This window comes from Rhamphochromis longiceps, linkage group LG1, assembly GCF_057381845.1.
Source record: "Rhamphochromis longiceps isolate RC_006_pf linkage group LG1, R_longiceps_female_GT1.1, whole genome shotgun sequence".
Classification (NCBI taxonomy): domain Eukaryota; kingdom Metazoa; phylum Chordata; class Actinopteri; order Cichliformes; family Cichlidae; genus Rhamphochromis; species Rhamphochromis longiceps.
In genome coordinates this window covers 34,165,273-34,193,177 of record NC_140557.1, presented here as the reverse complement: position 1 = coordinate 34,193,177, position 27,905 = coordinate 34,165,273, and the positions used below count along the sequence as shown (strand labels likewise).

Below are 27,905 nucleotides of genomic sequence, written 5' to 3'. Positions count from 1 at the left end.
TAAAAAGTGCAAGGATGTGCACGCGCATGTCACAAATATAAGGGTGTAACGGTGAAAATTGATGACAGTCTTTAAAGTGTTATATAGTCACTTCAGAGGACGAGTCACTGGGATGTCCTGCCATGGTGTACTCGTGTCTGTACACTGTTTGTTTGTTTCTGTTGGCTACTGTACAGCATCTAGCTGGTAAACCTGTGTTCTAATCAAAGCGCTTGTGTCCCATTTGGAAAATGCCTTTCCCAACGCCAGATGATATGTGAATCCACCGAAAGCCGAGATGGTCCAGTTTCCACCGGCACTTAAACGCAGCATGTATTTGTAGATCCGTGTGGAGCTGCACACGTGTTTATTTGCCAAGTTGTTTTGCACGTGTTCAGATTGCTTGGCTTTAGTGTGTAGACTAGCACGTGCATTTGTGAGAACTAAAAATGCTGCACACATCAGTAAATCTTTGTTTTTCTCTGTGAATCATGTAGCGTGCATCTGTGTCTAATTGGGAACTACAGCTTTTTTCTTCTAAACGGATTCATGGTCAGAGGGTGTGAAAGTCCTGTCTTTCATTGCTTAACCCACTCTGGACTTGTGACATGGCGGCAAAAGTAATTGTGAAACTGTGCATAACCTTGTGTCTTTAATTTTGTTTCTGCAGGCTATATGACGATGATGATTATGATAAAAAAATGTTAAAAAAAATTCAGCCTTTTCACTGCTGAATGGAACAAACTCAATTTACATTTGTGTCAGTAGAAATTCCTTAATGAAGACCTTAATACAATCAGTGGCATAAAAAGAACCGTTAACAGTCTGGAGCTGCCATACTTCTGATTCATTTCCAATCTAAATGCAGGAAGCACACATTGAAAAATAATACAAAAATGTCTCAAAATGTAAAAGTACGTCCCTCACCCTTCCTTAAACCCAGACTAATCCCCTCTGTCCATCTCTTTATTTTCCTCTCACAGCCGATCCCGACAGAGGTGGCTTATCTGATTTTGGGCAGCTCTGGTTGCTATCCAGCGCATATTTGAGCCCGTCAGAGCACAGTGGTACTGCCAGCACAGTTTTTTCCAGGAGTGTGTCTGGCGGCTGCTTGTGTAATGGACTTTTTCCTCCACCTATACAGTAAACAGACCTCGCCCTGTCCACAACGCCACTTTGCATTCATAAAACCCACTGAAAACTCACAGCAGAATTGTGTTTACTACCTGTCTGAGGCAACATAATCAACTCTGTCCAGTGTTTATCATAGTCTGCTGTATAAAGCAAACCCTCAAAACAAGTCACCAACAACTGTTTATTCCTGTTTTTATTACCTTATTTATCACCAGCTCTTTTGCACAAACTACAAAATAAAGTGCAAGACGAGGGAACTATGCACTGCAGTGGCACAGAAATTATTTGAATCTAATACTTGCTGCAAAAACAGCATCCCGGGAGTATTAAAGCAATCCATCACAAATATAGTTACAGAACAAACTAAAATATTTCTTATCTAAAAAGCCCCTATTCAAAGAGCCATTTTACAGCATATTTAGCATATTTTCTATGCTTAATGCAAAGAGATTAATGCTTATGTGGCATTTTAAATGTTGCTGAGTCTATAATATATCCTCTGATACATCAAGATTAAAATGTTAAACTTCCAACAATAATAGTCTCCATTATGAATGAGCATGATCAAGTAAAACGCATGCTCGACCAATTAAAGGATGAAGCAAATCCAGCCCTCCCAACCACAGCTGTTCACTCCATCATTCTGCCTGAACTTTCCTGGACTAGTCTGGACCAGCAAGACTGTTTTGTATCTAAAGCTACAAAATAAATAAATTAAACAAAATTAAAATAAATAAATCACTCAAAGTACAAATGAATCACAAGAGTGGCTTTCCTGAATGACTTACAAGTGTGTGTAAGATTAGTGGTGATACAGCACATTGACAGGACATTTTACCGTCCATTATGGCAGATTAATGCTGAAGCGTTTGCTTGTTGCCATGACAAATCTCTGCGGAGCGCTTGACACCAGTGAGTAACACTTAAGCGCTGTCATCCTCACAGCCCACATATTTTCCTCTTAAGAAACTGAATGACAGGAAATACTCTGGTGCAGACTAATTCAGCATTATATGACTATTAGGATCATCAGTCTCCAGCTGAATGAATGCATCCATTTTCTTATGTTAGCTTTCTTGAAATTTTATATTTAACTATCATATTCAGCTCACAATACACAGGAAAGTGCTTGTGAGAACATGACCACAATTTGGGTGAAGACCTATTAGGCTATCACTGTGTGTAAGTTTCACTAAAATCTGAGAAATATTCTAGAGAGATCCTTTAAAGCAATTCTTAGGACCGTGGATAGAGAGATGGATGTGTCATCATGCCATAAGCTTATCAGCTTTCTGGAAGGATGAGCTAAAAAGGATAAAAGGATAATAAACAAAGTTAAAATAAAAGAAACAGGTTTACAAAGATGCAAAAACACACTGTGGGGGGGTGGGGGTAGTGTAATTGTGTTAGGTCCTGGAGGATCAAAGAAGAAGTGAAAGAAGGAACGCATCCGTACCTGGGGAAACTAAAAGAGAAGAGGGTAAATGGAGAGACTTAAGACTTAAAACAAACTGAAAAGTAACAAACTAATAACAGAAACTATTGTAAGAAATTGGTATAGGCATTTTTTTTTAATTATTTTTTTGGGTGGGGTTTCGGGGTGGGATTGGTAAAACTTTTGCAGTATCATTTTATGAATGTAGTGTTGTGACACTTCGAGAGTGTAAGTTGTTAATGATAACATGTGAGGTGACAGCTGATTCTCACATCATATTACAAGTATGGAAACCTGCCACTGTCTGGTTCATGGCCCAACAAATTTATTTATTTATTTTATTTATTTATTTATTTATTTTTTTACACACGGCACCATAGAACCCATACGAGGTAAGCTAGCCCCTTATTGCTCTCTCTCCACCTATATCACATTTGATTAATGCAAACGTGTGCTTGAGCCATCAGCAAAATCAACTATTAATTCTGGCATTTATTCAGAAAAAAAATGAAAAAGCCGCTCCAAGATGTAGAGCATTAGAACCTTTAGTAGAAAAATCAAGAAACCCAACTACCAGGTGAAGTACATGTGAGCACCAAAACACACGTGTTAGCTAAATAACAAAAAAAACAAAACAAAAAAAAACTACAACTACAATACAGTTCCACCTGGAAAGAACTAAATAGGATCTATAACCCTCCTTTGTTATTCTTTACTTTTTACCAGCACCCACCAATCTATCATTCCCTACTTTCAATTATTCTATTAATTGTGCAAACCGCACGCGCTCACAGCCTGAGGTGATATCTGCAAAATGTTTATTTAGTCTGGCTGTCAAAAAAGTTCAGCAGAACTGCTATAATTGTGCAATTCATTATGTATCAATGCAATTTAATTAAGTGCAGCGACGCAACAGCACTCTGTGTTTGTAAAACTATTTTCAGTTCTGGCTGCCATTTTCTTCACATAAAACGAAACGCCGGGATCTGCGGCCATTCCCTTATTGTTTGGCACCAAGCCCAAACCCTGCAGTAAACATATTATTTTCAGCAGGCGGCTCTTTTCAATCTCTCTGATTTGAGCTGTCATGTGAAAAATATACTATTGCGCCACTTAAACACCCCTGTGTACCCCAGTTTTGGACAGCACAAAAGCTCTTATTGATTTTTAAAATCAACAAATCAGACCCACATTTTGTTTTCCTCCAAATGACTTAAAACCAACTGTAAACCACACCAGCTAAACTCTTGCTGGGGTAAAGTACAGAAGTTGAAACTGTGTCAGATTAAGATGTAAGCCAGCAGATTTGGGCAGCATTTATTAAACATTAGGACTGCATCAACACAGCACTCCTATTTCTTTTCATCAAACTAAAGCGTGGGCAGAATCTCTGACAAAACAACACAGGGTTGGCAAGGGAACAAAAAAAAAGTTTAGTCTGCCAATAAAATCAATATCAGCTGGCAGAACACAGCATAGGCTAAGACATGTAAAACAATGTTAATATGAAACTCACCAAAATCCAGAAAAATGTGATGGGGTAACACTTGCCCAGCTTCAGCTTGAGGCATACAAATCACAAGTACTGTGACTTTTTTGCATCAAAATGAAGATTCATAAACTATATGCTAAACCAAATAAATACTTTAAAAAGAAAAAAAAACTACCACTGTTAATGCAAAAGACATATATAAGCAGTATTTTCTTTTAACAAGGGTTGCAAAACATCAATTCTTAAATGTGCTGGCTTACACAGTTAAGCCCTCTAATATGATAGTGCACTGATTACACTTTTAAAGACTTTTAAAGCTTAAATCCACAACCTCTGCTGTAGTTAACATTGAAAACCTACTCAGACAAGTTTGTACAAGATTTAAAAAGAAAGTAAAGCCTGGCCTCAGTCCAATAACCCCTTTGTCTCTCCCTCTTGCTTCTGTTACTTTCTTCTACCCTCGATTACCCTCTAATCATGCCCTCTTCTGTGTGAACAAGTTTGCCCGCCTGGTTTACAGAGCAGGGAGTAAATATTTAGGAGGGAGGTGGAGGAGAGGACCAAGCGAGTGTTGGATAAATCAGAGAGGAGGAGGATTATGTTAATGTGTCCAAACAACTACGGTCAAATCCTGGGACAGAAAGAAAGAGACTGATGAGACAACAACAAGGGAAAGGAAGGGGAAGGGAGATGAACTGAGCGATGCTAGAAATGCAACCGCTTAGTGAGATATAAATGAGAAAGTCTTGGATGAAAAACAAAAAAGCAAAGGGAGTTGGGCGTGCAGGATTCCTGTGGTCAGAGGGCAGAGACAAGGAGGCTAAGGAGGCTGCAAGGACAGAGGGGCTCAGACAGAGAGAAAAAAACATGAGGGGGACGCAGAGAGAAAATCAACACATAGAGAAGGAGGGAATGGGGTCCTAATCTTCTTCGCTCCCACCTTCAGATCAGCTGAGCTCCTGCGGTCACAGCTGCTCTCTGATTGGCTAAGACTGCAGAGAGTGGTGGATTAAAGGACAGGAGGGGGTACTTCTTAGTTTTTGGTGGTTTGTGTGTGTGTGTGTGTGTGTGTGTGTGTGTGTGTGTGTGTGTGTGTGTGGGGTGGGGGGCCGTCTATATATGAATGCTCTTGTGAGAATCACTTTAATGCAAGGACACGGTGGTCACTCCTCACTTATTTTTGTTGAGAGGATTTGATCTTGAGTTAGGGGTCAGGATTAGACCAAGTCCTGCACATATCTGAGGCATTCCAGTATTTATCAATTCCCTTTAAAGTGTAAACTTGTCTGCACTTTTTTTCAAGTTCAACTGGGAAAAGTTCATTTGAAAAATACAAAAAGACCAGACTTCAAACTGAAGCTAAAAAAAAAAAAAAAAGACAAAAATTAAGACATTTTAATAATTTTAAAGACTTAGATGACAAATATTTGATAACTCTAACTAAACTTAATAACTCTAAAAGACACTTGCATAAAAGGTTTCATTAAAACATTTACTGGTGGCAGTTCCAGAGGTCTTTTAAAACATTTACACTCACAAAGTCGTGAATACCAAGTCAGTGAGTTGTTCAAATGACTTCTTCTCATGAATATGGTAAACATTACACCACCTGGAGGCCCAGTTATCCTCACAAGTTGGAATGCCAAACGTGTGTGTGTGTGTGTGTGTGTGTGTGTGTGTGTGTGTGTGTGTGTGTGTGTGTGTGTGTGTGTGTGTGTGTGTGTGTGTGTGTGTGCATATACCTGTGAATGTGTGCGTTTGAGTTTTTAGTACACACACCCGCTTCCCAAACCTCACACGTACTTGTGTGAGCTGACAGCAGAGGAAGCCAAGTCTCATGCAGCGCTTTCAATCTCACCCAACAGAGATTTTCCTCTTCCATTTCATTTTACATTCACGGTCAACACACACACACACACATATACATATATATATATCTCCTCGGCACCCCCTGTCTTCTCACTAGCTGAAATCGTTTACTCTTTCGCAACCTCGGCCGCTTTCAACTCAGCAGGACTCCAACACTGTTGCAACGCGCGCGCATGCGCGCGCGTGCGTGCGTGCGTGCGTGCGTGAGAGAGAGAGAGAGAGAGAGAGAGAGAGAGAGAGAGAGAGAGAGAGAGAGGTGCACTTAGCTCAGTGTAAGTGAAATGCAGAGAGAGAAATAACTTGAAGGATGACCTATAACAGTGAGGGAGGATGATGCAGTAGGAGGAGATGAATGGTGAAATAACACATGATGTATTAGTTGTCCCAGGTTATCTTGTCTTATCTGCTGTTGTTATGAATATCCAGTGTTACTGTGTGCTAATAAATTGTATTGCCTTGAACTGGGAAAAGAGGTCAGAGAAATCGAAAGCCTGATAAGATATGATGGAAGACAGAAAAATGAGTCATACTGCAGCTGTTGGACGGGTCGCAGTCAAAAGGTGAGCACGGCTCTATGCCAATCACATTCACTGTGAGAGAGGACAGTCACAGCAAGGCCCAGGGCTGGACTGGGACAAAAAATCGGCCCGGGCATTTTGACTAGAGACCGGCCCACCAAGTATTATAGCAAAAACCATAAAGCCGTTGAATGAAAACAAACACTGTTGTCACAGTGATGTACAATGTCTCGTTGGTATATATGCATCAGTCTAATAAACTTAAACCTACACCATCCTCCCTATTCTGGTATTCTAAACAGTACCCGAAAGTAGACTGCTTGGTCGAGTTAACCTCCTGAACTATCTACAACACATGGTGAAAACCTGAAATTAAGACAGAGAAGACTAGAGGTGAGACATGATCATTACAGATTACTGATGACAGATTTACATATATTTTCATAAACAATTAATTTGCCACATCAATAAACAGCATGGCAGGGCAAAATATTTTTTCTAACATGGCAACCTTTAAAAAGTGAAAGGAGACAGAAAGACAGGTGAGAAAGAATAAAACTTAGTTGACTTTTTGATGGCATTTTACACACAGTACTGGTACAGAATCTAGAAAATGTGGGAAAATACTGGCATCATATGCAGTACTTAGCTACTTCTGAAGAAATTATGATGGGACCCTAAAAAAATTACTATGTACAATAATGGATTTCTATACATTTTACATCAGATGAAAATGTTTGCTCTAAGATTCAGATAATTATTTGTTAAAAGCGAGACATTTTAAATGAGAAAAAGAAAGAAAAGTATTTCCTTGTGCCCTCCTCTCCCTGTTAATGTCTTACCTGGGTCCCTGGCAACACTTTGCTAGACCCGCCCCTGCACAGTCACCAGCTGTCAGCTACTTAGAAAAGGATCCTGGTGTTATTTGTCTCTCAGAAACAGTTCATAACTTCCCTTCAACTCATTCATGTCACCTAAAAGGTAAACCTGTTTCTCCTTCACCTGTTCAGCTCTGATGATTCAGTAAGAACATCTCCTGGTTTCATCTCACCAGATAACCAAACCGATATCATGACCAGCAGCTTTTACAGCTGTGGCTCCAGCAAACATCAGCTGATACTAGAAATTAATATTAAATAAATTCTAACAACAGCTGATCAAGCTTAAACGTGCTGCTGTTGTTTAGCGCGACATCCGCCGGTTTCCTCTTTCTGGCGCAAGGTGGGAGATAAACAAACAAGAGAGAAAAGCTGATCAGATGATCATTGATCAGGTTCATGATTGAAGTGAAACCTTTATGGGGAGGGGAAAAAAAACAAAAAAAACAAAAAACGAAAAAAAACCCATCGGCCCATAAAAACAAATAATTACCATCGGCCCACCGGCCAGTCCAGCTATGGCAAGGCCTGATCACTTGAACATTAACAGGCCTGCAGCATGAAGTGCAGCAAAGAAACCAATGTGGGAAATCGCTACTGTAACTGTAAGAAGGTCAAAACTACAAGGATAACATCAGGGTTACTAAAATAAAAAGAATGGCAGCTTTTCTGAAAGTTTTAGGAGCTTTTTGGTGTCATGTGCACTCAAGGTACTTGGCACATGATTTGGTAGTCCAGAAAGTGCTACGCAGAGCTTTCTAGGCCCATGTTTGCATGTTACAGCTGTGCACTGTCACCAAGGGCCAATGTCTAAAATATTAACAACAACTAATGTGGGCAATCCTTGATTATGTTTATGCTGTTGTTAGCTGTTTAGCTTAGCCCCTGAAAAATTGATAATATACAATGATGGTTTTGTTTTTTCCTGCCATCATTTCCTTTTGTTTTCAAGCCTACTTTCCAACCAGTCAGCAATTGAGCTACACAAGGAGACTTCCTAAATGGGCAATTTGCTGATGGCTTTTGGACTGCACACACGTGCGTCTCTGTAGCCTCTGTGGGCACTGAATCCTTCTTTCTACCACAGGGCTGCACCTTTCTGGTCCCCCTCAAGAATATGACCCAGTCCCCTTTAATGTCTCCTTAATCATTGCTCATGCTGCCTGTGTGCATGCCCAAAGTTTAAAACTAATCATAAATGTCATAATCTTTTTTTTTTATTTTTTCCTCCTAAATCTTTTTCCGAATTCCTAAACTAAGGTTTGAAAACTTTAAAAGCAGGATCAAATAGGTTCTTCCCCTCACTTCTTGACACAAGAGTTTCAGTGAGGTAGTGAGTGGATTTATGAAGAGAGCAGTAGGAAGGTTAGGTGAACGCGCTGACCTCAACACGAGGCAAGTGTCATTCTTTTCAGATATTATGATGTACTTCCTCTTTATTCACTTTCTGCTTCAGTTTGCCCTCATCTAACTGTGAAAACCTTCAACACAATAAGCCCTTACAGCCATTTCCATAGGAACCACACTCACAAAGTATGCCCTTCCTTCTCTTGTGTGATTGTATGGATGTGAAACTAGAGTGGCAAGAACACAAACACATTCCTCCAATGGAGCAGCACTTCATGCTTCTTACAGCTTATACTTACACCCTGCAATCAAACATAGTAAAATGTGCCTATGTTGCCACATTTAGACGAGCACACCCCCTGAGCTCAGACAGCTCTGTCAATGAAAGAATGGGGGTGTTATTAATTTGATTAAACGTCTGTGAGTTATGCCTTCATTAAACTTCATCAAGGCTAATTAGTATCCTGGCATTGAGATGTGCGACCCACTAAAATGCTCTTCAACTAACCACCTCTGATGACACTGTCATAATAGTCACCCACTTTGAACATGTAACATAATCATGCTCAGTTATTAGTTAAATCTTTAGTTAGTTTTACGATCATTTCTACACAATAGCTCAAAATCATCCATGCAGATATTTTGTCTTTATTCTGAAGTTTGAGAAACTAGCACAGACTTTAATTTACTGATCGCCACTTACAAACCTGTTAAACTTACAGCTGAATAACTGTGGGTAAAATAAAGCAATACAACTTCAGAGAAAGTATCTCTTTTAATGTGGGCATTTGTACCAGACTGTCACTGCGAAAAAGTACCGAGGATGAAGTCCTCGACTTGATTTACCAGCTGATGTTCCAATTCTATTGCTATTATGCAACCAATTCAGTATGCGACCAGATGTGAAATATAGACACAACCTTTCCATCTGTGAAAAACAGCCAGGAAACAGTCTTTGGAGAACACAATGAGGGACAAGGCTTCTGGGACATGGCTGAGAAGCTGAGAGGCAGGAGCTGTCTAGGTTACTTTAGTGTTTTTTTTTTTTTTTAAATTCTTCTGGTACCTGACTGGGTTGACTAGTGTACTTTTAATAATAGTTACAAATCCTGTTTAATGACTCCAAGTATCCAGATGCCAGTCAATGCCAGTATCCAAGTGAATGAGTAATACAACTCCCCCACTCAGAGCAGTTATAAAGGGGCAAAATATCCATAGAGGTCAAAACCATCTCCTGTACCAGGCTGTAACTAAGCGTTTTGTTTACTTGTAATGCCCCAACTTACAACCTAATAAAAGGCAAGTGAAGCAGCAAATCTTGCAAACTAACTGGTACAACTTGAGAAGTGTTCTTATAAAAAAGGTGAAATTTATGATAACACACCCTCCCCAGTATGGTCCAGTATAAACAGGCCAAAGTAATGGGAGGTGAAGAGAAGACCCATAGCTGTAAAGTCAATTTCCTTCTCACCTTCATGCAACAGCAGCTCCTTCAGACTAAAGTTACAGCACTGACATTCACAACTCCACATATTTTATCCAACACACATGCACGCACGCATACAACCACAACAAGGATTTTTACATGCTCCTCTTAGTCCCCTGTGTTCCCCTCTGCTCTCTCTTTGGTCTCTGTGCAGCTATGAAACTTTATCTGGGGGAACACAAGTGCAAGATACACACACACACACACACACACACACACACACACACACACACACACACACACACACACACACACACACACACAGCCACAGCTGAACTGCAGTTTCCACATGATCTCCAAATTGTAATTAGATCAGACGTTTACACAGATAGCTTCATAGGCACAGTCCACTAGGCCACTTTGCCTCCACTCCCATCTTCATGAGTTTCTCTCAGACACACACAGACACACACACACACACACACAGACACACACATTCCTCCAGCGTGATTCAGGAGAACTCTGCTTTGTCTGGAAATTGCTGAGAAATTAGTTAAGGTTCAAACAACACAAACTATAATGCAACAATTCTGCAGGGAGGACAATGTATCTTTCTGTGTTTATCTGTGTGGCTACTGTCGTTCTGGATTCTCACGGTCTCACACACACACACACACACACACACACACACACACACACACACACACACACACACCTGCAGATCAAGAACAGTCGAGAAAACCAACTTGGAAAATGTTGTTAAATAACATAAAAATTTCTCTTCTCGGTTTTACGATCCATTTCCCTCAATCCAATCAGTCAAATACAGGGAGTGCAGAATTATTAGGCAAATGAGTATTTTGTCCACATCATCCTCTTCATGCATGTTGTCTTACTCCAAGCTGTATAGGCTCGAAAGCCTACTACCAATTAAGCATATTAGGTGATGTGCATCTCTGTAATGAGAAGGGGTGTGGTCTAATGACATCAACACCCTATATCAGGTGTGCATAATTATTAGGCAACGTCCTTTCCTTTGGCAAAATGGGTCAAAAGAAGGACTTGACAGGCTCAGAAAAGTCAAAAATAGTGAGATATCTTGCAGAGGGATGCAGCAGTCTCAAAATTGCAAAGCTTCTGAAGCGTGATCATCGAACAATCAAGCGTTTCATTCAAAATAGTCAACAGGGTCGCAAGAAGCGTGTGGAAAAACCAAGGCGCAAAATAACTGCCCATGAACTGAGAAAAGTCAAGCGTGCAGCTGCCAAGATGCCACTTGCCACCAGTTTGGCCATATTTCAGAGCTGCAACATCACTGGAGTGCCCAAAAGCACAAGGTGTGCAATACTCAGAGACATGGCCAAGGTAAGAAAGGCTGAAAGACGACCACCACTGAACAAGACACACAAGCTGAAACGTCAAGACTGGGCCAAGAAATATCTCAAGACTGATTTTTCTAAGGTTTTATGGACTGATGAAATGAGAGTGAGTCTTGATGGGCCAGATGGATGGGCCCGTGGCTGGATTGGTAAAGGGCAGAGAGCTCCAGTCCGACTCAGACGCCAGCAAGGTGGAGGTGGAGTATTGGTTTGGGCTGGTATCATCAAAGATGAGCTTGTGGGGCCTTTTCGGGTTGAGGATGGAGTCAAGCTCAACTCCCAGTCCTACTGCCAGTTTCTGGAAGACACCTTCTTCAAGCAGTGGTACAGGAAGAAGTCTGCATCCTTCAAGAAAAACATGATTTTCATGCAGGACAATGCTCCATCACACGCGTCCAAGTACTCCACAGCGTGGCTGGCAAGAAAGGGTATAAAAGAAGAAAAACTAATGACATGGCCACCTTGTTCACCTGATCTGAACCCCATTGAGAACCTGTGGTCCATCATCAAATGTGAGATTTACAAGGAGGGAAAACAGTACACCTCTCTGAACAGTGTCTGGGAGGCTGTGGTTGCTGCTGCACGCAATGTTGATGGTGAACAGATCAAAACACTGACAGAATCCATGGATGGCAGGCTTTTGAGTGTCCTTGCAAAGAAAGGTGGCTATATTGGTCGCTGATTTGTTTTTGTTTTGTTTTTGAATGTCAGAAATGTATATTTGTGAATGTGGAGATGTTATATTGGTTTCACTGGTAAAAATAAATAATTGAAATGGGTATATATTTGTTTTTTGTTAAGTTGCCTAATAATTATGCACAGTAATAGTCACCTGCACACACAGATATCCCCCTAAAATAGCTAAAACTAAAAACAAACTAAAAACTTCTTCCAAAAACATTCAGCTTTGATATTAATGAGTTTTTTGGGTTCATTGAGAACATGGTTGTTGTTCAATAATAAAATTATTCCTCAAAAATACAGCTTGCCTAATAATTCTGCACTCCCTGTAGAGGCAGCGTTACATGCCACATGAACACAAATACACGTGCAAACACTTGCTTCTAAGTGGCCTGCACTGTGGGGTTTTCAGCCACACAAAAATATGTTATTACATTTCAAAAAGTCGTTGAAATCTTACTTACTTGAGAAAATGCATAATTTAGTTAGCAGAACAATAATCTCAGAACTGGAAGACACTCTAAGACAAATATGCTCTTTATCTGAGGGAGTGAGTGTAAGCGCCTGTCTTTGATGAATGTACTCTCGTCTGATATTTGGAATACAGATCAGATTTCAATAAAGATGAAACAATAAATTTAATGTCAGAATTTGGGAGTTGTGATCGCTTAAAGCTGTACGACTTGCGGTGCTAGTGGAGACGCAGCCAATCAGGACGCATTCTTGTTAACACAACTCATCAACTATGTGTTATTTCAAAGTGTTCATTTAAGTAGGCAACTTTCCATGGATGTATGCGTTTCTTCCAGTTATCAAGCAGTTTGGACCAGTCGTACCGGCTTCAGCTGCTAGAGAAACTGAAGCAGGCTGAGCAGAGGTGCTAAATAAACTACAAATAAACCTAAACTGACAAGGGAGGAACCTACACAAAGAAGGAGGAAATAGTATTATTGTAGGGTCTTTACCTTGCAATGTTGCGAATCTTGCAAAAGTGTGTTGTTGCTATAGAAATAAATTAGTGGCTATCCCAGCTGACATAGGTAGGCGTGGTACACCCTGGACAGGTCACTAATCTGTTGCAGTGCTAACACAACATGACTTAAGTAAAAGTCTAATAATTGTTAAGACTTGTTGCAGTGCCAAGGAGAAAATAGATTCTAAATATTATAAAGTATTCAGTGTTTCTAAACTATAAATACAGGCATATATCAAGGGAAAAAAGTGATACTTTGTTTCATGATTTGTAGTCTTCGCTGTTGGAAAACTGAACTGCATTAAGTTGATATGTGATGTGATCATTGATCTAGTGGATGCAGTAGCAAGAAGAAGCGGTGCGTTTGCTTGACAGTATCTACGGTTTTTAATGGCTGACTACTACAACAATACAAAATCTATGTGATATGAGAATTGCGATTATGATATTGACTGGACAGAATCCAAGAGAACCAGCGTGGAACTACAGAGCGGTGGAGCAGAGGATCGATCAGACAGTACTAATGGATTAGAAAGGTCCAGCTAGATGCTCTGATATCTGTCAGCTGCTTCCATGCGTCTCCTTAAATAAGTAACAAGATGCAGATCAATACACGGCAATCTGACACACTGAATATTCAACTGGCCAGAGATCAATAACGCCTCTCCCAACCTCTAACTAGCTTAATATGACAGAGGAAGACTGATGGAGAAAGCATATCAGCACATACACAAACACAACCACGCAGCTCTAAAGGAGGTTGGGGAAGTGTCAAATAAAAGGGCAGCTTGCTTTTTTCCGCTGTGAGCAGGCGAGGAGAAAGAAAAAGAGAAGACTCGCATTGACATTTCACACCAATACACCGGTGTTTAAAAAAAGAAAAAAATGCTGTGGAGATCTCCTCCACTTGACAAACTGACATGCTCTACAAGAGAATACTCCTGTCTGCCTCAGCTGCCAAGACTTCCCCTCCAGCCAAACTTCATCTGTTGCCAAAAGTCACTCAAGCATTTTTCTGCACGGGGCATACACCAAGCAGAGCGTCTGGCTCACAAGTACTACCCCACCTGACCAGTGACCCATTCACCGTTTCACCGGGTGATGATGGGATCCATATGGGTTCAATTACAGATTTTTTTTTACTTTTTATGGAGGGAAAAAAAGCCTCTGCCTGAGAACATTTCTACATTTATAGAAAAATTCAGAAGTCATCCAGTTATGTGAAATTAGTGCCAGAGACCTGCCAAGAACAACCAGAGTCTTGGTTAAGTGATGGGATTTTAATGCCTTGCTCATGGGGCTCATGCATAATATTCAGTCGGGAATAGCTGATTTACTCTTTAGAACCGCATCTGGCACGCTGGTTGATGTAACAGCTTAGAAAATTGATCTAGATTTAAATTAAACCTTTAAAAGGGAAATTACATTACAACAAATTACGTAAATACAAGTTCATTACAATGGAAAAAAGAAATGTTTTAAGAAAAGTATCAAAAATGTTCAAGTGCTCAAAGTATTGAGAATGTCTTTTTATTTCAATTAATTTAATAATCAGGTAAAAATCTTCTTCAGATGCTTGTTAAGATTTCAGAAGTTTGGCTACCTAAGGAAAGCATTTGAGGAAAAAACATTTTATGGTAAGTATAAAAAAATAACGCTTAACTTAAAAACCGACAGATTGTATAAAATATATTTGGCAAATTTACAGTGTCTTTGAAATGAAAAACTCAGAGGGACACACTTGGATTACTGTCACAGGCGACTTACTAAACATGCAGTGCTTTGACTTCAATGCCTCCTCATCAACAACCACGTGCCCATCAATGAGGTGAGTTTAACACGGTCATTGAGTCTTTATGCGATTTTATTTATCTGTTTCTTTTTCCTCCTCATGGTAGATGAATAAGCAGAGAGAGAAAAGAGAAACTGAGGATGATACCAACAGCAAAAAAAAAATAAAGTGAGAAACAAAGACTCACTGCATCCATCCTCGTCACTGTGGTCCCCGCAATCGTTGTCTCCGTCACACTGCCACTGGGCTGGGATGCAGGTACACTCCCCGAATGCACTGACCGCACACGTAAAGTGGTTCCTCCCACATGAGCACTCAGTGCTGCCCTGAACTCCTGCGCACACACACACACACACACACGAAGAGAAGATTAGAGTTTATCGCACATGCTCAGGTTAACTCAGGCACTGGAATTCATATTACCACAAAATGATTCTGCCAGATATACATAATAACTGTAAAGTATTGAGACAGGGACTTTTATCCCTGCCCGTGACCTCCTGCTTTGTTTCTCGCTTTAATCTTGACACTCCTCAGCTGCTCCCTGCTTAGTATGTTGGATAAAAGCCTGAGAATGCCACAGTTTTTTGTTATAAACAAAAACACAGTTTCTTTCACTTTAATGTAATTTTCTGTTTCATAACTCTCAACAGTAAACTTTAACAGTAAACACAGTAAACTAGGACTCTGAATAGATTCAGTATAACCTTGCTTCTGAATTTTATGCTCTGATATCTGTCATATCTATTTTACAGAGTGATCGAAAGACTGTGCTGCTCATGTAAAAAGACGCTCCTTAGCTGCAGAAATAACAGAAGCACATCAGTGCCTTGGTATACACATACAGCACTGCAATGGTTAGTCACTCAGTTATTCAACACATACTGAATATATTTGTTGTTTTTAGTGTTTTAATATCCTTGATTTGGAAAAGGTTTCACGTGCAAATCTTTAGTCCTCCCTCTCACAAACCACTTTGATATAGAATAAAGTAAAATAAGCTAAAAGGGTCGTGTTATATCAAGTCAGCGAGGCCAAGCATCTCGAAGATTTTCAGCTCCCAAAATGACAGAGTAATTAAACTTTTCAAGGATGTGTGATTGTGCATTTGAAAAGCTGAGACCATCTCCTCTCAACACATATGCCTTACTGAAATATCTAAGCTATGTGGTGATGCAGAGGCCACGTGTTGCTTTCAGCTGAACTGGGCTTAATATGCGGGAGAGAGTCTCGGGGAGTAAAGTCTACTGTTAAGTTTAAAGTGAGCTAAACAACAACAAAACAAGCTACGATACACAGAAAGTCTGACTCATTTCAGCTCCTGAGAGCGATGATGTTTAGAACATCTGTATGTGTACACATGTCCTGTGGTGTTTCCAACTGAAATCCTCTGTGATAAGTAGGATGGGTGTCTTTTAAAAGCATCAACAAGTGACTGAGTAAATTTTCCCCCTGAAGTTTCTTCCTCAAAAAACAAAACAAAACCCCTGACAGTGAAATATGCATTGTTGTTGGACTGTACTGACACTAATGATTAACAAAGTGATTGATGAGTTCTGTGTGCTAAAAACTGATAATTTAGTCAATTTACTCATCTGACAGAGAAATCACTAAAATGTGACTAAAGACTGAAGTTTATTATGTTTAGGTTTTTCTTTTTAGGTCGACTATCAGTGAAATGAGCATGTTCTGAACTATTGAATCCCCATTCAGTGGACTGAGACAGCCTTCCAGTGTTTATGACCAATCTCTTGTAACAAGCTCAACTTTTATTGTTACAAAACATATGCTGTAAAAAGAGTAATAAATAAATATGCAAATAACATACGAGAAATGTAAATGTGAAATTTACATTTCTATTCAGAACACAATTGAACACTGAACTGTAATACCAAGCTAATATGTAGCATTACAGTATATACCGTGGCTTTTCTCTCAAGTCAGAGTTGAGTCTCCATCTTCAGTGCACCCAATTATACATTCCCTCAAATATCCCTGCGTAAATAAACACAAAACATCTAAAAGAGCAGGGGACAACATTATAGCAAACCAAGCAGGCGGTTGCTTCAATTGTGGAAACTTGCACACTGCCGAGTGCAAAAAACTTTTGCATATTTTTTGCAAAAAGGTGCAAAAGTTATACTTCAAATAATTTACTCATCAATATTTTTTTTCAGTTACATGGCATTTAGCTAGCTTACATTTAGTTAGCAATTTGCCAGTGTGACTGCTACAGCAATTTATCACAGCAGCCAGTTTATTTTTAGGGTGGTTACTGCAATGTTGAATACACCAGTGGTCCCACACACGAGTCAAAGAGAATGTCAAAGCTTGTATCTTGTGGCGGTCCAAGAAGGAAAAAGAATTATATTTACGGTACACTGAATGTAGACATGCTGATTCAGAACATTGTTAAGCACGGGAATAGGCGGTTTTATTAATATAGGCATACAGCAATTAAAATATTAAATAGTAATAACATTTTTATGAAAAAATAACATGGAAATACTAAAATAAAAATACAGTAGTAAGCAGATGACGGTATTATACTGTAAAGCTCAGAATCTACAAGTAAACTACAAAATAACCAATAAAATCTACACTGAACTTAAAAAAAGCAAAGAAAATTTTGATCTATAAAACATCTTCAATTTATCTCTGTTGCAACACGGTTGATTAGATGGATCGAATATAAATATCAGTTACTATCCTTTTATGTCATACACTGGGCATCTGTATACCAATAAACACTGGGTCTGATTTACTACCACAAAAAAGGAAAAGAAGGAAGAAAAAAAAGACACCACATCTTCAGACACATCACAGCAAACCATAACCAGGGGAGGAAATAAATAAAGGTTTCCCGTTTTGCTCTCACTTTGAAGCCCATTAATGGCCATCTGTGTGTGTGTGTGTGTGTGTGTGTGTGTGTGTGTGTGTGTGTGTGTGTGTGTGTGTGTGTGTGCGTATGTACACGTCTGTTTTGCTGAAGCTGGCCTGCCGCAACAAACCCAAAGTTTCTTGGAGCACGCATACGAATGTGTGTGCGTATGTGTGTGTGGTGTTCCTGGCCTCCTCACAAAGGCATCAGTCAACCCAGGAGGGCCTGGCAGAGAGAGCTCAGTAACCTTCAGATCCCTCCCACAGCACTAAATTAATGGCCTCTTTCTTTTCATTTCCCTCTCTCCCTTTCTTTCGCCTCATTCTTGTCTTTCCATCATCTCCTCTTCACACTTTCCCCTCAGATACCTCCATTATTCCCCCCTCTTCCTTACCCTCTGCTAGACAACTCTTCATTTACATCCTGTTACATTTGTTTTCATTTTCATGAATGCTCTATAATTCCTACAGTCCTCAGACCCTAGGAGTGGGACATTTACTCTCAGAAAAAAACAAAATGGGGCTATCAAAGACAGACTACCTGTCTGCTGGACAGACTGGGGTCTGAAACTCCCCGTGTTAAACTTTTTAGGTTGACACGGATCACTTATATTGGCTTTGTAGCGTTAAGCTTATGCGTATTTTACTCAGATGTGAGTGTGGGCTTGTACTGAGCTAAATTAAAGTGTGCGAGCTGGAGCAGAAGTCTTGTCAACATGAAACCACATCACAGGCCGCACATTTGTCAAACATACTTTGAAAAGCATAGGTCACTGGCTTCAACCGCAGCCAAAGAAACTTATTGACTATAGCAGGAAGCAATCAACCACACTGTCTTACACAGTCTCACATATTTCCAACCGCTTAGATCAGGGGTGGGCAATCTCAGTCCATGAGGGCCAGTGTCCCTGCAGGTTTTAGATCTCACCTTGGGTCAACACACCTGAATCACATGATTAGTTCGTTACCAGGCCTCTGGAGAACTTCAGGACATGTTGAGGAGCTAATTTAGCCATTTAAATCAGCTGTGTTGGTTCGAGGACACATCTAAAACCTGCAGGGACACCGGCCCTCGTGGACTGAGATTGCCCACCCCTGGCTTAGATGGTGTGGCAGTCTAGAAAATGTTCAGATACAGACACAGTAACATCATCAATATTTCAGTGTCAGACTGGACAAAAACTGCCTGTAGACTGAAAGAGTTCTGGTGAAGGAAAGACTGTATCACATGTTCCTGTAATATAAGAGCCGTTGTTTTACAATGTTGCCAACACTATGTCACAAACAAAAAGTCACACTGCTGAGGTGTAGCAAATGTGCTTTATGGTACTAATACCCTTGACACACAAAGCTATCAAACCAGAAAATCAAGTCATCTAATGTTCATCCTGTGAACTGATGTGAACATGGAGCAAAATGGAAAAAATAAAATCTTAAGGGTTAAATGCCAGTAAATACAGCAAACGTTCGTGTAACCCCGTCAGTGAAAGTAATCACAACTTTAAAACCAAAAATGTATGAAGCGAAGAAGATGCCGATGTTCCTCGATGAGGCTTATGATGACGGGTAAATGCTCGGTCAGAGGGCATACAAAAAGACATTTATACCGTCTATAATGAGAGGGTGAACCTAGCAGGAAAATAAAGAGGGAATCATCACCCCTAGATTGTTATGTAAGGCTGCAGACAAAAAAAAAAGTAACAAAACAAACACAAACACTATGCAGCAGCCAGGCCTAGCAGGCCGGTGCTTTCAAGAGCGCCAGCATGACAAGCCTCTGATGAATCACACAGATAGCAGATCACAAGCTGGGCTGTTTTCTAAAGACAGAGGATCACTTTGAGTTGTAAGCACAAGTTTAGCAACAATACATCATCTGAATAAAGGCTGAGGAGCACGTACAGTATAATCACCTGAAATGTGAGTTTGGAAAACTGATAGCAACAAGTTTCAGACACAGAAAGCTCCAAAACCAGTATCAACTTTTTTTAAGGGAAATTCCTTGATATTATCAAACTTGTAGACTTTCAAAAGGTTTCCAACAAAGAGAATCTGGATTGTGACTGTGATTGTGTGGGTGATTGTGAGTGTGTGTGTGTGTGTGTGTGTGTGTGTGTGTGTGTGTGTGTGTGTGTGTGTGTGTGTGTGTGTGTGTGTGTGTAGCAGAAGCTTTGCTTTGTTTAGTGTTACTCAAGGATAGACGTTGGTCTAAATGTACATGTAGATATTTTTAAGCTATATCCCGCTCTGTGGATTGGTTTGACAGTCATTTTTGAGCAGAGACACAGATAATTAATCTCTCCCATCACCTGCTGCTGGTAGAGCCCAGTGTGTGAGTTGTGACTCAGGAAAGAAAAAAAAAAAAAAAAAAAAAGACCTCAGGCAGAGAAAAAGAAACCAAAGACCACCAAAGATCCTCCACTGCCGGTCACTATGGCCTTACACTGTCTAAACAGGCCTGGTATGGAACAAGACAGGTGGTCCCCAAAAAGGTAAACACAGACAAAATCCCACAAACCAACGTGGATGCCATGTTTAAACCCAGACCCACCTACAGCAAGGACCGAGCCGGAAGCTGGGGTGGCGCGAGAGCCTCAGATCTAACCAGGTGGTATATTCAAGCTATGTTTCACCATTTTACAATTTGCTGTTGTTAAATAGCTCAATGACGAGTGTGAAGTGTTGAAGAGAGAGCAGTTGGGCCAAAACACACAATGGTAACTCTGGCCTGGAGAGCGGGTGGCCACATGCTTTGAACAATGTCAAAAGGCTGCCAGTTAATTAGGCGTGGACCTCCCTGGAGTCTACCTGGAGGGTCGGCGCGGTATCTTTTTTGCAGTGCGCGAGTGCGTGGCTGTAAAAAAGTGATAAGCAGGAAATTGGGTTTGGGCAGAGGGATGGGGGTTGGTGGGGGTGAATCATCTGATGCAGAGTATAGGAGGGGAGCGCACAAGGAAGGAGTCCGGCCTTTTGTGTGCGTCTTCTGTTCTTCCTGCCACCCTTCGGCTGCTGGTGCCGCGCTGTAAAAGCACAGCTTAAGAGAGAAACAGCTGCGACTCAGCGTGTCAGCAACTGTTCAGCCCGAACCATCCAAAACCGGCCACATTCATGCAGCACTGCGCAGCGCTGCATACTGAGAATGGACACAACTGGCGTCCCGACTTGCTGTCGGCCAACAGCGTCCAGCATTCGTCACTCCTCCTCGAGACTGCGGACAGAATGAGACGCCTGACTGCTTGCATACACGGAAAAGCTGTTCACCTGCAGTGGTTCTCATTCATGACTGACAGAGAACAAGAGAGCTGCAATGCTGTTTTGGCTTCCTGAGGGAGACAAACTTCATTATCAGTATATTCGGATTTTCCTAGGCCTAAATGACCCATCCTTAGTACACAGTAATATTTCTGCAGTAAGTAATCTTTTTTCTAGCATATACAAGCTTATCCAAGTTTTAATTTCATCCCATTTCAATCCCATCTTCTATTTAAATTGGCTTTATATCCCAATACAAAAGTGTCTGAAAGAACATAAATCAAATTTATACGCTCTACAGATTCAACCAGATGGTTATTACCTTTAAAAGAAAAAAAAGTCTGAATGTCTATAATTTGATAATCTGTGAACAAGACAAGATCAGAGCAGAAAAGTACCGTAGTTTTCGGGTTATAAGCCGCTACTTTTTCCCCACACTGTGGCTTATACTGATTTGCGGCTAATGCATTTTTTTTCCATGCGGCCAAAAACATTTTGCCTGGTAACAGTAGACCAATAAAATTGATAAGTAGTATATATACGGTATATATTTTTACCGGTTGTTAAGAGACGTTGTAATGTTGTTTGTGCACTGTTGCGTAAAAAAACATAAGCAACGTAATTTGTGTGTTAAGTATACGTATGTATTGGTAAAGGTAGCCGTGTTACAGGCGCTGTTCGAGGAAAAAAAGCATTTTTTGTATGTTACCATAACGTTTATGTTACCTTACGGATTAAATTAAATGTTAAAAATCCTCACGTGTAATATTTCTGTGTAAATATCTCATATTATGAGTGAAACGCATACGGCTTAAAATCCGGTGCGGCCTGTACAAGTACAAAATTGATTTTCTTTCTAAAATTAGAGCATGCGGCTTTTAATCAGGTACGCTCTGTAGTCCGGGAATTACGGTAATATTTGCTGCTAGAAAACGTCGTTTCTTTTCCCACCTTTCTGCAAAAGGAAAGCTTCTACAGTACAACAGATTGTCTGCGTGACACCCTGTAACAGCTCGACCAATCAATTCAGCTTCTTCCTGCCCATGTGATGATAGTAAATCAGATAACAGCTGCACTTTCAGCTCCGCTTTGGTCTCATCCACTTTTCTGGCTATCTGGTAACTTTCCGCCGTCTGGTCTGGGACAGGTGGCTCATACTTTTTGTTTTCTGCGGCCGCTGCTGAAAACACGGCCGATGACAGTGGTGAAACTGAACCGCACATTAAATGGCCCGTAAAACCAAAACAATACACTTAAAAAGTTTAAAATGGTCCATAAAGACTTGATGATCATTCTCAGAGGATTTATTACCTTTCAGTTTTTAGACTCATAGAAAGAAATCGATTAGTGGTGCATTTATGAATATAAACTGCGTACCTCAGGCTATGAGCCCTTTCTCGTGATCTGGATCTCTCTCTTTCACGGCATATGGAAGCTGTAAAGCTGCTACCAACACTCAAAGAACACATTCACTGAATTCTCTGTGGTCACCATGGCTCCGGGTTATGCTGACCTGGCTTCATGATGCCGAACAGCTCATCATCCCTGCCAGTACCTCTCCTTAACATCGGCTCATCTCCACCTACTAATTTGCCGACTGTAGGTCAGACCGCCCTGATGTGGCAAGCCGTAACCACAGCAACACATGTTGAACCGTGCTGGGGAAAGGAAAAAACAAGTGTGGGGAACAACATGTTTGAGAAGTCATATATATGCAAAGCTTTATAAGCTTAAAATGCTGTCAACATCCAGTTTGTGCACTCGAGTATGTAAACAAAGTAGCAGACAAACAAGCTTAGAGCTGACGTCAAATCTTTCTGGACAGCTCCGTCATCACCAGCTCATCCTCCTGGTTTGCTCAGTAACACACACACACACACACACGTGCACACACACGCACAGAGACAGGCAGGACTGTCTGAAAACGAGGCAGTTGGTCCAGCAGCGGGGTTCTTTTCGCGCCTGCTCATCTCAGACTTTCATTAATAACACCAGTCTTATCACACTGCAGCTCTCAGTCACTTTTTTATAACATAACTCAGCAAGAGGGTGTGTGTGTGTGTGTGTGTGTGTGTGTGTGTGTGTGTGTGTGTGTGTGTGTGTGTGTGTGTGTACACTTAGCCAATCATTGCCTAATAACTACATGTCACCTAAAAGCATGTGGGTGGATACTGTCCTTCATTCCCTTAAAATGAACCAATTCAACTTAATGACACACACAGTGAACATTACCCTGTTGCCGGTGAAGTTTTATAAATTAAAGGCTATAGAGGGAAGCTGTGTACAGTACATTCACCCACAAACACACACACACAGACAGTGTCATGCAAGGCCAGTCGGCAGTCTCCCTCTGAAGTCACTTCAAAGATAACTCTCTTGGCCAGGGATGAGTGGACGGCCGCTGAACAGGCATGTGAGTGGACATGAGGTGGGGGAGGATACATGCAAGTTTGTTTTCTTCACTGAAAAAGAGAAAAGGAGATTTCCTTTTACAGGGAGTGTGCGCAGTACTATACATTTCATTTTCTGAGGCTGAAACCGTACTGTGAGGACTCCGGCTGCTCGGCACTGCACTTATGTGGTTGGGGGTCCCAATAACTGTGTGCATGCGTTCATGCGTATGTGTTATATACAGGATTTGAATGACAGAAGGATTCAGTGCAGTAATCAAAGCAAAAACACTTGAAAAATCCATCAGGACAACCTCCATTTCCTCCATTTCCTTCACTACAAAGATGTTTTTGAGGCTTGATGGGAAACCGGATGAGAGTTTCTCCACAAGGGTGACACACGTGTGCTGAAAGGAGTTGACGGTGATAATGAAGCCGTTGCACAGAATGGTGGAAACACAGGCAAGGCAGAAGAAGAGCTGCAGGTCTGACAGTTGTAGGCCTGTGTGGGAGGACTCCTGTGGTGTTTTTATGAAGAGTGGGTGAGAAAGCAACAGTGTTGTGTGTGGAGTCATAGAGGAGGGCAAAGACACAGAGAGTGAAAATCTGGTTGGCTTGTTTAAAAGCAGCAGTGTGAACAATTCCGCTGAGATGAAAAGGTTGCACAAAAGAAAGGGCACTTGCAGTGCTTTCAAATAATTGAAATCATATAAAAAGATGCTCCTGTGGAAATAACAATCAATAATTGCTGCCTGTCTCTCATTGGATGCCATCTCCACCAGCAGCTAGCGACAATAGTTTTGTTCTCCTCTGCAGCCGGGGTCAGCTCTGAGGAACCCCTCGTGAAGTCGTTCAGCAGTTGCAATCCAAGCTGGTGCAGGTGGAGCACATCAAGTCAGAGGATGAGAGAAACTACAGAGAAGGGCCAAGGCTAGCTACATAGGAGCAACTGAACCTTGAAAATAAAAGCAAGAGGCAGTATCCACTAGTAGACCAATCATGCAGATTTCATTCTCGGGGGGGGGGGGGGGGGTTAATGAGAGGTTAAATATACCGGGAAAAGTATAATCAATAATTTTCTGGCACTAAATGAAAGGTTTGAAGAAAAGGTTCAGCAGTTTCTCACGTCTACAGATTAAAGAGCATCGCTGCAGTTAGAGTGAGAGCATAAAATCGTGTCACGGCTTTAGCACCGATAGGACTGTTTGAATGTGCGTGCGTCTGTGCATGTGTGCATGCATGTGTCAAGTCCGACAGTGTAAACACAGCAGAGCTCTGAGCTCTGTCTCTGGCTGTGAACGCTGCACTTGCTGGGTAATGTGCTGAGCTAGCACTTGGTGTCCAAGCCTGCTCTAATCCACAGATTGACTCTTTGGCCAACTGACATGCCCCCCTCTTCCCATTGTCACACACACACACACACACACACACACACACACACACACACACACACACACACACACACACACACACACACACACACACACACAAAATTCAAATCATACTCATTCCAAACACCAAAATCCCCCAAACAGGGGCCTCTGCCAGTGATTCACAGGTCACAGCATCAAATGAGCCCCTCTTTCCTTCCTGAGAAGAGTTCCATTTACTAGCCGGGGTTCAATTTTTAATAGCCATTCCAGTATATATGTGGTTTTCCACTAATCATTATATGTAGAGGTCCTCCCTACAGGCTTCTGAGTTGGCATTATTACCAGTGTTCATTAGTCAATTCAACAGTTAATCAACTGAAATATTTTAATGATCATGGCTCCTGAGTACCCACAGCATTTTAAACTGGTAGCCTTCAAGCCATTGGCTGGCTAAAGAACTAGGGTTTGATGGTTAAGAAAATAGTAACCCTTCTTCAGTACCAGTTTCACAGCTCTCCTGACAAAGTTCAAAGATTGGACTCTGGCAGCGTGAGGAATTTTTCAGTACTATATTACATCTGTCAGGTGAAAAACAGTACACCAAGTTGTGAAACTCGCTAAATATTTGCGGAATGGCAACGGAAGCCAAGACGAGATAAGACAGGACGTCAGGGCCAAAGTCTGGCCCTGAGGGGAACAGAATGACATCCGGCCAGTGCTGTGTTCATGGTGCATACATTACTACTCAAAACAAAATTTAACAGAATAACATATCTATACCCAAGTATGCAAATCTGAAAAAACAAACAAACAAACAAAAAAAACCCCTGAAGCTAAACCAATTGATCCACTTTCCATGTTTCCAGCCGATAGAAGCAGCAGAAACTAGTTAGCTCAAATCAAAATAGCTGAACCCACCGTTGTAGGTAATCCAGAGTATAGGCAGAATATACTCAGATATGTGGACGACGTAAAATGGCTGTCTAAAGTCTGAAAACTCTCAGCAGAAGTTTTACATATTTTTATTTCTGCTTGTATGCAACGAGATCACATCCAATCCAGTGGAGTCAGTTTCTTTGCGCTACACGAGTTGCCTGGAGAAAAACACCTGATCTTCACCCTTCTGTGCAACACCCCCAATTCATCAAACTGTACACGCAGATCATATTTTACCCATGCCCCATTTAATTCTGCCGCTGCACACATCAGAGCACCTGAATAAATTACACATGTAGCCAGTGCCAGCTAATTTTGTCATCTGTACAAACATTCATTTGAGATGTGTAACGCACCAAACAAGCACAGCACTCTCTCGAACAGACTTCAAGGCAGTGCCTCATGCCAGATCAGTATTAGCAGCTCAGTTCTGTCCATGTCTGTGAATGTGAACTCACACTGAAGGGATAAGTGTAATAAGAGGAGATTATTCCATGTGGGCAAGCTGTAACTCACTTTATGGGCTTTGACTGGATGAGGAGAGCAGGCGCTGGGGTCCAGCTCTGTAATATCCAGTTATAAACTGACGCAGCATGAAGGGCTCCACTAACCTCCCCCACACTGGCACCAGAGCCTCTATGATGTTAACATTTGGGATTTGGGGCAAAAATTGGGCTTGTAAAATTTCAGATCTCCGAGTGAGAGTTTGCCAGACTCCGTAAATTCAACTCTTTGTTTTCTACATCACTCCAGTGGTCGGCCATTAAAGTGAGCTGTCATATTAGGAGGCTTCAAACAAAGACACACATGTAAAAGACACTTATTTCTGGGCAAGACTCAGTCTGGCAATTAAATCTCTGATTACCAGTCATACTAGTCAACACAGATTTGAAAACAGCTGGACTCCCCCCCCCATCCAAGAAAATAACACTATCCATGGTTTTATTACACAATAAATCAATGCTCTTATTTTGAAAGTTTAGTTCAGTAAACATAGGCCCTTCCCGTTGCACATTGCCATACTGGCAGGCTAACCAGTGGTGGTTCTAGATATCATTCAGCGTCTGCGCCAGCCAATGAAATCTCTAGTTATTAGTGAAATAAAGAGTTTGATGTAAACTAGACAGACTAAGTAAAAATCATACTCTCACTAGGTAGGCCAAAAATTTGTTGACAATATCGGCGATTCTCTGAATATCATTTGGATTTACGGCTGTTTGATATAACGATATATATCAGATGATATATCGTTTCATTTTACACTATCGTTTGTTTCGTGGTGTTGCAAAATAAACTGTTTACGGCAATATTTTTTCATCGTTTTGATGGTCACTGTAGTGGCTATATTAATTTCTCTCTCTTTCTCTTATATTTAATATAACCACACCACAGACGGACAAGCGTCTGTTTTTATGCGTTGTCGTTAGCAACAACGACGGTAAAGGTTTTTCCCCACAGCATGCCGTGTAATAAATACTCACAAACAGTGGCCATTAAACTTATGTCTAAAAATGTATAGTTTCATGCATCAGTTAAAACACTCGACTCCAGGTACATGACGCCCAGCTGGAAACACTTCACGCAAGTCAAGCTGCCCGAGATTCACAGAATTTACAGAAAATGTTAAATTTTTGTGATTTATATCGTTATCGGGAAGTAGAGCTGGGCGATAGAACGATAACGATATGTATCGCGATATAACTTTTACTCGATAGAGAAATTAAGCTATCGCGATAGACCTCGCCGCTCTTGTCCTCTTAAAAAAAAAAAAAAAAAAAAGGTCAGCCAATCCAAATTAAGTAGCGCAGAGCCGAACCAATCACAGCCGCAGCGTCACGTCGCGTGACTTGTTACGTACAGCACAAGTGCCAAGCCGCACGTGTGTTTGTTTGGGAAGCAGCCAGCGGGTAATGGAGCCAGCGCGTAATGGAGGAAATGAGTGTGCCGACTAGAAAAATCAACCGAGCGTGACCGAAGAGAAAACAGATGATGGTTCCAATGCCGGAGAGATTGTCAAACGGAAGAGCCATAGAAGTTCCGTAGTGTGAAGGTATTTCGGCTATTTCAAGTCTGACAAAAAACAGAGTAGCGTGCACTGTAAATTGTGCCGAAAGCAAGTCTGGAAATACAATAAACTGGTGCATGCGTCACACTGTGCGCCACGTTATTGT

At 41.1% G+C, this 27,905-nt stretch overlaps 1 protein-coding gene across 3 annotated transcripts in view; it reads right to left on the bottom strand.

Annotated features, from left to right (window-relative positions):
• The window catches only part of lrp4 (low density lipoprotein receptor-related protein 4), a 109,761-nt gene that overhangs the window by 45,302 nt on the left and 36,554 nt on the right, over positions 1-27,905 (bottom strand). For all 3 annotated transcript variants that reach the window (XM_085407672.1, XM_085407681.1, XM_085407689.1), the window contains exon 2: positions 15,091-15,237. In XM_085407672.1, the coding sequence (XP_085263798.1) occupies positions 15,091-15,237 (147 nt within the window). The remainder of the gene's footprint in view (positions 1-15,090; positions 15,238-27,905) is intronic.